This window comes from Mandrillus leucophaeus, unplaced genomic scaffold (genome assembly GCF_000951045.1).
Source record: "Mandrillus leucophaeus isolate KB7577 unplaced genomic scaffold, Mleu.le_1.0 Scaffold844, whole genome shotgun sequence".
NCBI lineage: Eukaryota > Metazoa > Chordata > Mammalia > Primates > Cercopithecidae > Mandrillus > Mandrillus leucophaeus.
Window position 1 is genome coordinate 808,431 of NW_012109186.1, and position 15,000 is coordinate 823,430.

Here is a 15,000-nt window from a genome sequence, read left to right on the forward strand (position 1 = left end):
CCTATTAGGCCTTCATAGTGCCTGTGTACTCAATGTCAATGAAACTTTTATCCTTTTGGTTGCTGTCTCCTGACAACTATAAAATGCAAATAGCTCTATTCTCCTACCTTGGTAAATATCAGTAAAGAGTCTAGGGATTTTTTTTTAAGTGAAAGCAAGTTTATTAGAAAGGTAAAGGAATAAAGAATGGCTACTCCATAGGCAGAGTAGCAAGGCTAGGGATTTTTAACCAAGATACCTCAGGGGCTGCTCTGGGGAAGGGGCAGCTCCAAGAAATGCCATCCCCACTTCACCTAGAGCCACTCGACTTTTGTTTTCTGGACGGAAGTTACCCTAAAACTTTATTTATAAACCATTCAGATGCAAAAATAATTTTTAAAAAAATATTCCTTTAGGGCAGTAATTCCCAAACTTTAGTATGCACAAGAATCCCCCTGCAAGGCTTGTTAACATGTAGACTGCCAGACCGTGCCCTCAGAATTTCTGATAATCTGCATCTCTAACAAGTTTCCAGGTGATGCTGCTGGTCAAGAGACCATATACAGTACTCTAAGCACTACTGCTGTACATGAATGTGTTCACAGCCTCCCAAATTCCCTAGGAGAAGCACTGGCAGGAGGTGAGGGTGGGGGTAAAGAGAAGGGGGAAATCTCCAGAATGGAAGTTGACTGGTTAAAAAAAAAAAATCAGTCTCTCTGTTGATTTGTGTTTATTTATTTATTTTATTTTTTTATTTTTTGGAGATAGAATCTTGCTCTGTCACCCAGGCTAGAGTGCAAAGGTGTGATCTCGGCTCACTGCAACCTCCACCTCCTGGATTCGAGTGATTCTCCTGCCTCAGCCTCCCGAGTAGCTGGGGTTACAGGCACCTGCCGCCATGCCTGGCTAATTTTTGTATTTTTACTAGAGATGGAGTTTCACTGTGTTGGCCAGGCTGTTCTCGAACTCCTGGCCTCAAGTGATCCACCCGCCTTGGCCTCCCAAAGTGCTGGGATTACAGGTGTGAACCACTGCACCAGCCAATATGTGTTTATTTTGAATCCCTTCGTCTTCATATCTGAAGTAAGAAGCTCCCAGTTAGTGTTTTGACCTTAGGGCTTTGGACCCTAACCAAGTACCAAAGGAGAGTTTCTCTATGCATAGTCCTAAGCACAAATGGGAGTAATAGCTGTTGGTCTAGGCCTTCCTGAAGCTTTGATTCACCTGTAAGTTTAAAGTCATAGAACTGGAAAGGACCACTAGGACGTCACATATGGCCTCTAGATAATGCTAACATATTGGCTGATGGAGTCATCTAGCATAGGCAGTGTGATGCCAACATCAGAAAATTCTAATGAGTTGGAGAAAAAGAAGCTGGCCAACCGTCTAATCCTACTAAATGTACAAATCAATAGAATTAGACAGAATCTTACAATATAAAGACAAATTTTATTGCCAGTAAAAGCCTTTAATAACTCATTTTATCCTGTTTCAGTAGGACCTTATTCTTTCTGATGAAAATCCAGCCATCGCATCTCTCATTAAAAATAAAATTATTTTGAAATAAATAAATATATAAAATAAATAGCATATACATTTTATAAATAGTTTGTCCTTATGCACAGTATCCATGCTTACATTTTAATATCATTTTCTTACAACCTACCCCATCTCCCACTTCCAATGACAGGAAAACTGCATGTCAGGACAGATGAGAAATCTGCAGAGCCAATGCAGGGAAGGCTTGCAGCAAGGCTGTAGCCCCAAGGATTTTCTTAATGAGACTTTTCCAAAGCTCTGTAGGTAGCATCCGTGGCAGATTCCTTGGCCTTTCATTTATACCCATTGTCAAGGTATTTGAGTAAATTGTGGGGTAAGACACCCCTGGCCCTTAGCAGGGGCTCCCATTCTTTGTTATGCTACCTCAGGAGAAGGAACATGAGTAAAGAAAAAAGTATATACAAGATTCCCTCGAGCCCAGCCCCCCCGTCCCTCCCCAAAATAACCCAACCTTGATATACACTTTGAACAACAAGAGAACAGCTGGGTTGAGTTCAACAGTAAGTGCTTTTCTGTTATCTAAAATGATAGGAAGGAAGGATTGAAAAGCTATGAATATAGTGCTTGCAGAGACAACCGTGGCCCCAGAGTACATGGGTCACAGAGGGCACACCAGAGGTTCATTACCTATAGTGAAAGAGGTCTCTGGACATGGAGGGCAACTTAGAAGGATCTACAGGCCTGGGTAAAAAGTGAGTGAATTTCTGGTGTCGTTTAGTCCTGTATCCCTCCCGGGGTGAGCCGTCTTTATTCAGGGCTACGTAATACTGTCTCTCCGAGTCCGAATGTTTGTACAAGGTTGAGGCATAGGTGTTGTACCAGTTTTCTTCAAACTGTTCCCGGAAAACACATTCACGTGTGAGTTTCTTCTGTGAGGGTGAGAAAATAAAGCAGAACCCATTATATGACTATTTCTCCTATCCCGGCTTGCTAGTAGAGAAACCCTGAAATAGCAATAGCACATTGATGTTAGAAAATTCCAGTCCTATCTCTCTGTATTACTGGAGGTATCTTTCTTCCAAATAGCACAAAACACCCTTGTCTGTATCTCCTTCATTCTCTTTCATGAGCTACACAAAAATGTTTTAGTTGAAATCTTTCCTGGAGGGAGGAGATTGGAGGAGATGGCATCACCTGGCTCTTTGAGCCTAAGAATTGCTGCTATGGCCTCCCAGTGCCCTGCTGGCACCCACTGAGCTTTCTCCCTACTTAGAGCTAATGATGTTCAAATTCATTGAGATTACAGTCAACCATGTCAACTGACAGGCAAAGGCCTCAGATCTATATAAAGCTCCATGGGAGGTGAGCTGTGATCTCTCCTAATGAAGGGTCTCAGGCCTGTCAGTTTGAAAGCTCAGAAAAGATCTCCTTGAAAAGCTCTTCCAGTCTGGCTACTTCAGGCTGGCAGTTCCTGGGTCTCTTGCCTCTGTCCCTTCTCACACTTGATCTGACCGCCATACTACTTGCTGGGGTTGCCGATACTGAGTGCTGGGGACAGGCCTATCTCTTAGGTGTCACGGAAAAATGTGTTCTGATTTCATGGGGTGCAGGCAGCCAGAAAGTGTGCTATGTGACTCAAAAGCCAGAGCCAGGAGTTGGGATCCCCCGGAAGAGTTAAGGTCAGCAAATCACTCACCATTTCTCAGTGCTAGGCTAGCTTCCAGAATAGAGAAAATGCACTGCTGCTAGCCTAGTCCTAGCTGAGGGCTTAAGGCTGTCACCAGACCCTGGAACCCTCATTCTTCATTTGTTTGTTTCATTTGGCCTTTGGGACTCAACTGAAGCAATCTGGAAGTCAGGGACTGTGTTGTTAACCTCAGAATCCTCAATTTGAAAGCCTCTTCCACTGCCTATTTTTGTGCCTGCTAGTCTGCTACTCCTCTGGGTACACATTCAAATTCAGATGTACTCCTCTGGAGGGTTAATGCCCCAAACCCTGACCGTCTACTGCCAACCCAGCACAGATTACTGTTATCATCAGACTAGCTGACCTTCTAATGAAAAAGGCAAAAGCAAATGTATCAGAGAAAAGCTTATGTTTTGGGGCCGGGTGCAGTGGCTCATGCCTGTAATCCTAGTCCTTTGGGAGTCCAAGGCGGGTGGATTACCTGAGGTCAGGAGTTCGAGACCAGCCTGGCCAACATGATGAAACCCAGTCTCTACTAAAAATACAAAAAATTAGGCTGGCATGGTGGTGCATGCCTGTAGTCCCAGCTACTCGGAAGGCTGAGGCAAGAGAATCACTTGAACCAGGAAGGCAGAGGTTGCAGTGAGCTGAGATTGTGCCACTGCACTCCAGGCTGGGCAACAGAGTGAGACTCCATCTCAAAGCAAAAAAAAAAAAAAAAAAAAAAGCTTGTTTTGGTGGGGGCCAAATGAGTGAAGGTGTTATGTAGCAAGACCCTGAGCAGCCAAGAAGTAACTAAAAGACACTACTCCTTTACAGCTAAAAAAATACTTTCAAGTGCTAGATAATTTTTTTTTTTTTTTTTGAGATGGATCTTGCTCTGTCGCCCAGGCTGGAGTGCAGTGGCGCTATCTCGGCTCACTGCAAGCTACGCCTCCCAGGTTCACGCCATTCTCCTGCCTCAGCCTCCCAAGTAGCCAGGACTACAGGCACCTGCCACCATGCCTGGCTAATTTTTTTGTATTTTTAGTAGAGACGGGGTTTCACCGTGTTAGCCAGGATGGTCTCAATCTCCTGACCTTGTGATCCACTCGCCTCGGCCTTCCAAAGTGCTGAGATTACAGGCGTGAGCCACCGCGCCCGGCCCCCAGATAAATATTTTTTACACTTTTGCTTTACATTGTCCAAACACTGGTTGTAATAACTTCTGACAAAATACAAAACAGAAACACAACAACAACAACAAAAAACCTTAAACTTACCGACCCATAGAGTTCTCCTCGCTCGTTCATTCCTAGGTACAGACCAGAGTCCACTCCCCGGATGCTGATCAGCCCCACAGCCAGGCTAATAAACTCCAGGATACCTAGGGCAAAAAGTGAACACTATTCCCGTTACCGGCATCAAACTAAGAGAAAGCTGTTCAGGTGACATGAGCTACCAGTCATTTATCCCCAGCTGGAGGCCAGCCCTGTGTGCCTTTGATCAACTGCCGATGAAACCATCTTTTGCAGCAAGAATGGAACCTCAGAGAAGGTACTTTGTCTCTTTGGGCCTCAGTTTTTCCGTATGTAAAATGGGAAACACCGTCTTTGCTTCTACTCAACACTCTTAGGCATATTACGAGGAAGAGACCGTAAGAAGGCTTTGGCTACAAAAGCTCCATAATTTCAAGGTGCTATCGCTGTCAGATTCAAGAAGTGAGAAGTCAGTTTTCTGAATGCAAGAATGAGGACAGGTTTCTGTCTCTTTCCCAGTAACCTCCCTCTTCCTTAGAGCACACAGCATTACCTTGCTGTCCTCTAGGCTGAACTTGTTTTGTGCCCTGTCAGCCCCATGTCCTTAAAGCCACATGAGGCTGTCAACTGCCTGTAGCTGACTCTAACAAAGGCCACACAGGCCACTCCCTGTTTGTTCCCCCTGCTTATGGCAGGAGGCAAAACTTGGCCACATGAGAGCTTTCTCCTAAAAAGCGTTCTCAGCTAGTACAGCCCCAAGCTGACAAGCCTATCATTCTCTTTTGAGAATTTTAAGTTTATCCACAGCAAAGAGTTGGCAGGTGGTATTGGACTCATACTGATTTGAGATGTTGCAACTTTAAGGCCAAAGAGAAGAAATTCAGAGATGTCCTAGCTGACAATATTAGAGGTGAAGATTTGAAATGCTTTCATTTACTCAGCAGCAGTCCTAACTGGGAAAAAGGACCCAGAACTGAATTCCTAGTGGTAATGAAGACTACAATTTTGTCCCGAGATAGGACGTCTATTATCTTGATACAGACATAATAGCCAACTAGATTCCTCTTTGATATTCCTGTCTCTAATCACATTTCTCAACATACAGACCAAAAACTTGTTTAAGTCATCCAGCGTATGAAATGAGCTCATATCTGGCTGTCTTATCCAAAATTGCAATTTTGTTTTTGTTTGCTTGTTTGTTTGTTTGTTTTGAGACAGTATCTCGCTTTGGCACCCAGGTTGGAGTGCAGTGGTGTGATCATGGCTCACTGCAGCCTCAGCCTCCCCAGGCTCAGGTGGTCCTCCCACCTCAGCCTCCCTAGTAGCTGGGACTACATGCACGCATCACCACACCCAGCTAATTTTTTATTTTTTCTAGAGATGGGGTTTCACCATGTTGCTAAGGTTGGTTTCAAACTCCTGGGCTTAAGCAATATGCACACCTCGGCCTCCCAAAGTGTTGGGATTACAGGCGTGCACCACTATGCCTGGCCCAAAAATGCAATTCTTAAGGGTAATATTCTATGTAATCTATATAGGGAGTAGAGCTGATTTTCCAAGATCAAGAATTTTAAGTGGCTAATTTTAAAATCAGGTTAAAAACTCTACTGGGAAGTCTCCTGAGGAACCCCAGTGACTCAAGCTGGTGGACTGCCGTTCAGGTATGGCAGCTTTGGGGCCGCGTGCTTCCACAACCCACCCATATCTATTGGAAGGATGTAAGGTTCTTCTGCGGCAATTCTATAGAATACTCAGGGTTTGGCCTTTGGCCTCTCACACTGAAATCCTCCAGGTTTTATTCTCAGTCTGGTTGTTATTAAATTTTACAGTACAAAGAAAGGAGTCTCGGGAAATGAGACTGAGACAAGACGGTAGGAGGGGAAGAGAAAATACCCAGTGCCAAGTAGGGGTTAATCAGGCACTGATTTAATGCAACCAAATCTTCAGCTGCACTGAACAAGGTTTTGCATTTGGTTCTGCTCTGTTTGATATTTCAATAAATGACTTGTAAGAGAACATATGAGGACTGCTTATCCTAGTTCTAGAAGACATGCAGCTGAGAGGGATGACATAATCAATATCCAAAGAGATTTCAAGAGGACAGAAAAACGGACTGGCTCCATAAACTATGCTTAATTAGAATCAATGTGAAGTCCTGCACTTTGGTCCCCCAAATTTCCCAAAGTATTTTGTGTTTGGGATTTGGTCGGGGGAGGGTGAGCCTCAAGTGCAGACAGTTGAGTTAACTGTACTACTTAGTTCATGTCCTATTAACATAGTTGGTCTGTGCAAGGGTTTTATAATGATCTATTTCTTTCTTTCTTTTTCTCTTTATACCCTGCTCCCATTTGCCCCTCCACTTCAGGCAACCATGTATATTTTCTTGAAAATGTGTACTGTTATTTTGTGTTCCTGTGCATTTTAATTATGTGCAAGTCTACCCATCTCTGCAATGGGGAAATGTGGCTTAGTAAAACACGACAATGGCAAGGAGACAACTGAACAAGGCAAACTCCGTGTGATGGGTGGTAAGTGGATTATTAAAAAGCTAATGTACAGTTGGTCATGTAAAATTAAAAATTAGAAAGCTAGTGGAAAAAATAGAAAAAAAAGCTAGTGTGATCTAAGGCCTCACTGATACAGGTCTAGTAACTAGCAAAAGGGAGGGGGGATTGTCTCACTTCGCTCTGCCATGGTTAGACCACACTGAGAGTAGTGTGTTTAGTTCTACTGTGCTTAGAGAAGAAAATGGAAAAAGAGAGCATGTTCAAAGGAGAGTGCCCAGTATGGAAAGGAAACCAGAAACCAGGTCATGATTCAGTTCTGGGTCTTAAACTCTGAGGGACACTAACATGTGGGAGCCTTCAGTTCTTTGCCTTTGCTCAGGCAGGTTACTCCTGAGCTTCAAGACTGAGTTCCCTCATTCTGTAAGTATCTCATGTCTCTGACAACCCTGAGCTCATTAAGTAGCAGAGCGCAGCTTGTGATCTCACTGCCCAAGACATAGTGTGAGAACAAATCATGAAACCCAAGAGGTGTGGCCATTTGAGTCACCACAGTTTTTCTCCAACTCTCTGTTAACCCTGATGCCAAAGGACAGATCATACAGGAAGTCACTTGGGTTGTGTCCAGTAACAGGGGTCTCCAACAGCTGGAACTATCCCTGTCCAGCTGTCTCTGGGCATCATTTTCCCTTGCCAACTTTCCTATTAGCTGGTTTCAAACTGTGGGAACCCAGTGGCACATGATGATGGAAGAGATATTCCTAAACCTTATCCTGAATCCCAGCCAGCATGAAGCGGGAGAGAAAATAAGCCATTTTCATATTTTCCCAGCTACAGCTGCACAGGGGTGTTAACAGCAAAGTGTTGAGGTGAAGTATTAAGTAGACAAAGTTTGTCCTCAGTACTCTTACCCCTTCAAGACCCAGGACCTCTCTCTACTCTGCCTCATCTTGACCTACCCACATCAGGCTCTGCCCTTTTCTTGACAATTTCCAGACTCTTCTCTTCTTATACCTCTCTCCCCAGGCCCTCAGTCAAAACTGATCTGTTCTGGGCCCCGCTGCTTCAGAACCTAGCTAGATGACTGTCTAACGTGTCATTTAATCTAGTTGCATAACTTGCCTGAATCCTTCAGCCATCCTTTGGGGCCAAGACAGTGCTGCTTTGGCATCTTGCCAAACGAGAACCAGATCACTCAAGAACGAAAGCAGCTGCATGAGCCCACTCCATCCCACCTGGTGGGAGGACTCTCCTTCAGTTTGGCTCCGAAGCTCTGCTCTGCCAGTCCACAGGTGCCCCTCGGAATGTCAGGATCCTTGTGAACTTCATATAAATGCTACCAGCCAGGCGGTGATTGAAATACTCCTGGCTACTGATTGCAGATGGAGAGCGGAGAGCATATGCTGTGCCAACAGGTTATTATTTGGAGTCGGGGCTGCTCTTGGGCTTAGCCTGACTTGTTCTGAACACATGGATTCCAGGGTAATCCTTGGGGGCCCTGCTCTCCAATTACAACAAATAGCTATTTACTTCACATGGCTTTTGGAGACTACCTCCTCCCCGCTAGCAGAAATCTATAATATTTTATATCTTAAGTCTGGCCTACTTTACCCTGCTGGAATGTTGACTGCTAAAGCACTTATGGAATGTTAAAGTTTCAATTTATTGAATACCCTGGCTGATTAACTCAAATGTGGAGGGAGGAGAGAGTTAGCAAACTCGAACGCCACCTCTTTCTGTGCCAAAAGCTAAACGGAGAAAGAATATGTGTTTTAAAGTTGGCAGGGAAGGTTACAAAGAGACAGCTTTGACCAGTTATCACTTTCTTTACAGGAAGCGCAGGAAAGTGACAGGAAGTCAGGGAAGGAGGAAAGGGAAAAGGTGATGCAGAGGTCCTCTTGGGCAGTGTTGTTTTCTTTTTTAAAGGCAAAACCAAAAATGAAGCAGTCAGTTAAGCAGCAGTGAAAATGTCCCTTCCTCCTGCCAATTTTATTTCCTTTGGTTTCTCCTTAAACTTAACACCCTTAGCAGACCTGGGAGATGAAAAGAAATCAAGATGTGTCTTTAGGGAGGTAATTAAAGACCGCTTATCCCAAGAGCCTATTACTGATTTATGTTGACCTTGTAGGTTACTGGGCTCAGCTTAGGCACAAAATCAGAAAAATATTTGGAGCTGCTGGGAGGCGTGCTCATAATTTCTCCACTTTCGCTGCCCCCACTCCACATTTCTCCATCATTTCATGACCTTTTTTTTTGGTTATATATCAGCAATGAGTTACCCCGGTATCTTTATGCCATTTCAGGAAGCCTCTGAGGCCAGGGTGGGAGTCCCATTCCTTATGAAGAGGAACAAAAGGGGACTGCAAAATCACAAGCAATGAAAGGGAAAGGAGCCAAGTTAACACTCCCTCTCCTCCCACTCCACCTTATCACCCTTTTGAGGACCTGCTGCAAGTTTATACAGACACCTGCACCCCTCCATTACCCCTCCCAACCCACAGTACTCTAGCTATGTTTGAGTGCATTTTTCCAAGATGCCATAGACCTCATTAGGGTTTCTGCCTGTTCCCAGCAAGGAAGACCAACCCTGCCCCTAAGTTGTTTGCCAGGCTTGGCCTTACCCAGCAACTGGCCCCTATGTTCCCCTTTTTGCTGTGCACTCCAGATGCAGCTCTAGCAAGGCATGGAGAATAGGAGGATGGAGAGATTTAGGGGGTTGGGGCAGATGTTGGCAAGAAGGAGGGCGGGAAAAAGAAGGGAAGGGTGTCATGTTTGAGTGTGGGCAGAACATCTTACTGGCTTAGGGGAAAAGGTGTCCTTCTTGGATTACAGGGTCCTTGGGAGGAAGCTGAGGACATTGGAGGACAGGGAGGGGCAAAGGTAGCTGTCACAGAACCCCCCATGATATCTTAGTAGATAATTGGAAATTGAAAATAAAAATGGCAAATTACTGAGGAGTGAACACATTTGCTTAGAAACTTAATGATCTTCGTCACAGATCAAGGCTTATATTAATTGTGTAATTAGTTCTATATGTGAGACAGGCAGCTGTGTTGAACAGTCTGTATAGTGGCAGGCAGGCAGAGACAATCCTGGATGAAGGTCGAACGTTTCCTGCTTTGGGCCCAAGAGACAACTGTTTCTGGGACTGGGAGTGGGCCCAGGACGGTTTCCTCACTGAGGCAAGGAGTCCAGGGGTAGTTTCCGGCAAAAGCTGCCCCAGGACTTGTGCCCTTACACGGTGGACACCGCGAGGTTTTCCTAGATTCCCAATTCATGCCAGGCTGCCTGGATTGGCTCCGACCCTGGACAGAGCGACCCCGAGGCAGGCAGACACCACAGCTGCCGGGTACCCACGGACCAAAAGCTATTTGTGTGCGGGCCGACCGCCTCACATGCCCATGGCCCATGCAGGATCCTGTTCCAGGAAATCAGCTGCCACAGCCCTGCTGCCTTCGAGGCTCGGCCCGCGCTGCAGGCACGGTCCCGGCCTCCTAGGCGAGAGCTCCCACCCCTGTCTCAGCTCCACCTGCTTTCATTCAAGGCTTAGAGTCCAGCTCCCAGAACTACCCCCTTGCTCCCCGGGGAGATCCGGTGGAGCGGCGAAAGGAGAGGCCTCACCGCAAGGCGCCCCCGCCCCCTCCTGAGAGTGTCCGAGGGTGCAGGGCCCCCTGATGTCGAGAGGCCCACGCCCGCGCCGTCGTGTCTCGCCTCGACTGGCCCGGATGACACCAAGCCCGGGGGGCGGTCCGCGGGCCCTACGCCGGAGCCCGGAGCTGTGGGCTCCCCAGTGCGCCGTCCGCCCGCCTCCCATTCCCCGGACCGCGTCCTCACCGAAGCGGCTGTGGTCGTGGCGGGTGCCGTGCACCGTGCCGTTGGGGAAGATCTCCAGGTGGAAGCCGGTGCGGCAGTAGAGCTGGCGGCGCCGCAGGATCCCCTTCAGGTGGGCGAAGTCTGTGGGTGAGCCACGCTGCAGTTTCCCCTCGATTTGGCCCAGGCGCTCGTTCAGGAAACCTGGGGAGTCAGCTAAGGGCACGTTCCCCAGAGACGAGGAGAAGCCGTGTAGATCCCAGTCCAAGGAGGCGAAGACGCCCCCCACCTCTGCCATGGCTGGGCAGATTGCGGCGCGGTTTGTGCTGGGCGCGCGCGGGCCGAGCCGGGGCCACGGGGCGCGAACTGCCTCTCCCCGCAGCGGGCGCGGGCGGTTCGGCGGCGCTCCCTCGCTAGCTCGCTTGCTCTGCGCTCTGCCGAGCTGCAGTCGACGTCTGTTCGCGTCCAAGGAACTTCTCAGCGGCGGGGAGCGTAGGGCAGCGCGCTCCTGACCTTGCTCTCAGTCAAAGTGCCTCTTCCCCTCCGCATCCATCTCCCCCGGCCTCTCATAGCTGGCTTCGTCCAGCTATCAGATGCAAACGGCACTTTATATACATACCCACTCCCCTTACATTGACATATTGGATATTTAAATACAAGCCACACCTCATTGGCATCCCCTCGGAGATTGGTGTGTGGGTTCTTTTTTTTTTTTTTTTTCTTGCATCCATTTGGCTCTTTTTGGGAGAGGGGGGTGGAGGGAGAGAGCGAGCGAGCTTCACTCCCTCTTTTATTATGAAAAAATGGCAGGAAAAAGCTACACATTGCAGTGAGGCATAACTGCTTTTGGCAGGTTCTTCTGAAACTGCTGATGAAATAACAGAACCCAGTGCGTGGAGGCCGCTGGCGCGCACGGCCACTCAAGGCCTGTTCCGTGGGGGTCTGTCTGTGTGCTGCCCGGGGGCTGTCCCCACCTCCCACGCGTCCTCGGGCTGCTATGCTAGCCTTTGGAAAGTGCCATGACACCGGAGTTGGGGGGTTCACATGCTTCTGATCTCCTCTTGTTCCCCAGTTGGTCGGAGGCTGCGGAAGGGGCATCTGACCCGGGACAGGGACTCCCTGGTTTCTTTGTTCCACGGCCCCCAAGTCCTAATTCCTACCTGTATAGGTTGGCGGGGTACCGAGGAAGTGAAAAACCTGGAAGCCAATGCAGTTGCAAAATTTGGGGTTGGGGGTGGTGGTCCTTGTTGATTCCAAGGCGAGGGCCTTACTGGGTCTGAGAGGAGCGGGAAACCACTTAAGGAAAGGTGAATTTTTATTTTTTTCAAGAAAGAGACGTTACAGCTTAGGCTTAGGAAAAGGAGGGGGGAAGTAAGAAATAGAAAGCGATCTTTTTGAAAAATGATCTCCGCTGGCTTTCTGGGCACGCTTTTACAAGGCTCTCGAGAGCAAGCTCAATGAGAGGCCATTGGAAGCCTGGTGGGGGCTTCCCCCCTACCTCGTTTCTTGTTGGAAACAGGTGTTTCCTCGTTCTGTCCAGTGCCTTGCTCCGAGATATTCTATCAGGAAGAGCCGCAGCTGGGACAGGAACCGGCGGCAGCCAGGTCAACGGGCAGCGTCCAGAAGTCCTGGGGAGCAGGTGCCAGACCTGCCCTGCACCCCTGTACCTCTGTCCCGAACCTGAATCCTGGGGCACCTATTGGGCCCTGGCACTCGGCGTCCTGATCGCCTATTAAACGGTGTTGTTACTGGGTTTTCACCCGCCGCCCGCGATGGCTGCCTTCCCAGGCTCCCTCAGGAGAAACTGAACACAGGGAGCCCCGCGCCACCCCCTCTCTTTGCAGCGCCTCCTGCTGGAGACCCCCAGTCTCGTGGCAACTTTGAACTCAGGGTCACCATGAGATGAGAAAACCTATTCCGCGCAATTCACTTAGTGCAATTCAGGTCCTGCTCCTGGGCTCCCTCGTGCACCCTGAGCTCACTCCCTGGAACCGTAGCAATTCTCGGTTGGGAGTATTGCGGCTTGGTACTAGTGTGCCTCCGCATCTCAGACAGAACCTCTGAAACCAAGCACAAGATGTAGCACATAATAGGCACACTCAGAAATAATCTGAGGTGCTCCCAGTAGCAGGGAACATAGATGCAAGTCATCTTCCAATTGTAGGGGGACACAGAAATGCAGAAAGTGTCATTCATATTGAAGTATTTATGGATGAAATCATATGCTGTCTGGGATTTGCTATTAAATTATTCAAACTAAGAAGGCAGAAGGAGTGGAGGTATCGATGCGATTATTGTCCTTGTGTCGCTAATTGTTAAGCTGGGTAAGGGGTATATTGGTGTTTAATTATAGTTTATATATATATATGAAAGTATATATGAAAATTTCCATAATTAAAAGCTTTATAAAATGAGACTGACATAAAGCAACTATTAGATTGGTGAAATACAAATAAATCAATCTTTCTTTCTTCTTTCTTCCGTCTTCAAAGAGTTTTTGAATTTAGTGGGAAGGTGGAGAAGGAAGGAAAGAAGTTAAGACAAGTACATAAATGACTGGAGTACAAGACAGTATCAGGTGCATGGTACTGTGTGGATTCAGAAAGACTGATCTGGAGGTTTAGGGCCCGGTTCTGGACTAAGGTGTCCTTTGTAATGGATGGGCCTCAAAGGGAAGATGGGAAGGATTTTGCAAATTCAGATGGATCCCTTGCAGGAAGAGGAAAGTTGTAACAAAGCAAGTGGAACAATTTTAATTTGACCTCAAATGTGTTAAGTGTCTTCCATGTGGTGGACACAATGCTGGGCACTTTCCATCAGTGCTCAGTACCTCAAATGAGTATTGAGTGCCACATGAAATAGTATAGATGAAACTGCTTTGAGAAGCATGTTATATAAAGGATTTAGATGTCTCCATGATGATATAGATTACACACTGATTATGGCAAAGATCATTTCCTCAACAGTCACTTCAGGGTATTTATGCATTCTTTGTCCCCCAACATTCCCAAAGTCACCAACCACAGTTGGCAGATCTGGAGTCCTACTTGATCGAAGGTCAGAGATACAGGGATTCCATTGCCCATCTGGGGCTCTTTTGAGATTAAGCTATCTGATGGTTCTGTTTGAAATAATGTTTCTATGTCAAGCATCTCAGTTGACAGAGCACTTTCAAGAAAGTTGTTTTATTTTCACAACCTCGTGGAATATAAGGTGTCATTATCCCCATATTAGAAATGAGGAAATAGAGGGGGAGGTTAAGTGACTAGTACAGAATCCTATAGCAACTAAATAGCAGAGTCATAAATTGATCTCTGCTCCACTGGCGGCAAATTACTCTCAACTCATGGGATTTAGGATTATGCAAAGATTGGTGTGTTGAGGACAGTGAAATTTCACTATAGTTTAGTTTACGGAAAATCCTCAGCAGGATGCAACCTCAGACCAGAGTAGTACTGAATATATTGGATGAGAGGAAAATGTACATTAAAAAAGAAAGCAAACCTTCCCTGGATTCAGGGCATCATTTATAAAGTGAGGATAATTGCACCCCTTCACAGTGGTATTGTGAGGTATTGGGCACTGATGGAAAGTACCAGCGTTGTGTCCACCCCATGGAAGACAGTTAACACATTTGAGATTACTTCCTCCTTTCCCAATACCTCACAGGGTTGATGTGAAAAGGATGTGGAAAAACAAAACTGAAGGGAGAAAAAAAAAAAAAAGTTCTGACTCAGTCTATAAGCAACCAAAGGCTGGGGGATAATCTGGCAGGCTCTGTTCCTTGAGAAAGGAGACAGTGATGCTAATAATGCTGGTGCTCACTAACCACCCCCCACCCCATGCCCACACATACCCCTGAGAGATGGGAAAGGATGTCTAGAACTGTTACTCTGCCCAGTTCTTCATTTTCTGGACAATTTACAATTTTTTTTTTCCTTACTAATTGATATTCCCTGGGAAGGGGCAGGGGGAGCTGTATAGCTAGGCAAATCCTGAAGGTGGCATAGCCAATGACATTAGTTGCTCTTACCGAGTACTTATGTAGGTGTGTTAAGCACTGCCCTTGGCATGTTACGTGCATTATCTTCTGTAAACCTTATCACAACTCTAAGAAATACTAGTTTTTAATTTTAAATTTTATTTTTATTTATTTACTTTTTTAGAGACAGGATCTCACTTTGTCACTCAGGCTAGAGTGCTGTGGCACAGTCATGGCTCCCTGTATAGCCTTGAACTCCTGGTCCCTAGTGATCCTCTCACCTCAGCTTCCTGAGTATCT

The 15,000-nt window shown here is 46.7% G+C and overlaps 1 protein-coding gene across 1 annotated transcript; it reads right to left on the bottom strand.

The window, feature by feature from the left end:
• Positions 1-2,162: 2,162 nt before the first annotated feature.
• FGF16 (fibroblast growth factor 16) lies at positions 2,163-11,016 on the bottom strand. The gene is made up of 3 exons (XM_011968468.1): positions 10,743-11,016; positions 4,429-4,532; positions 2,163-2,408 (listed from the first exon to the last, which is right to left on the bottom strand). Exons 1-3 carry the CDS (start codon positions 11,014-11,016, stop codon positions 2,163-2,165), a joined length of 624 nt encoding a protein of 207 aa, XP_011823858.1.
• Positions 11,017-15,000: the final 3,984 nt, after the last annotated feature.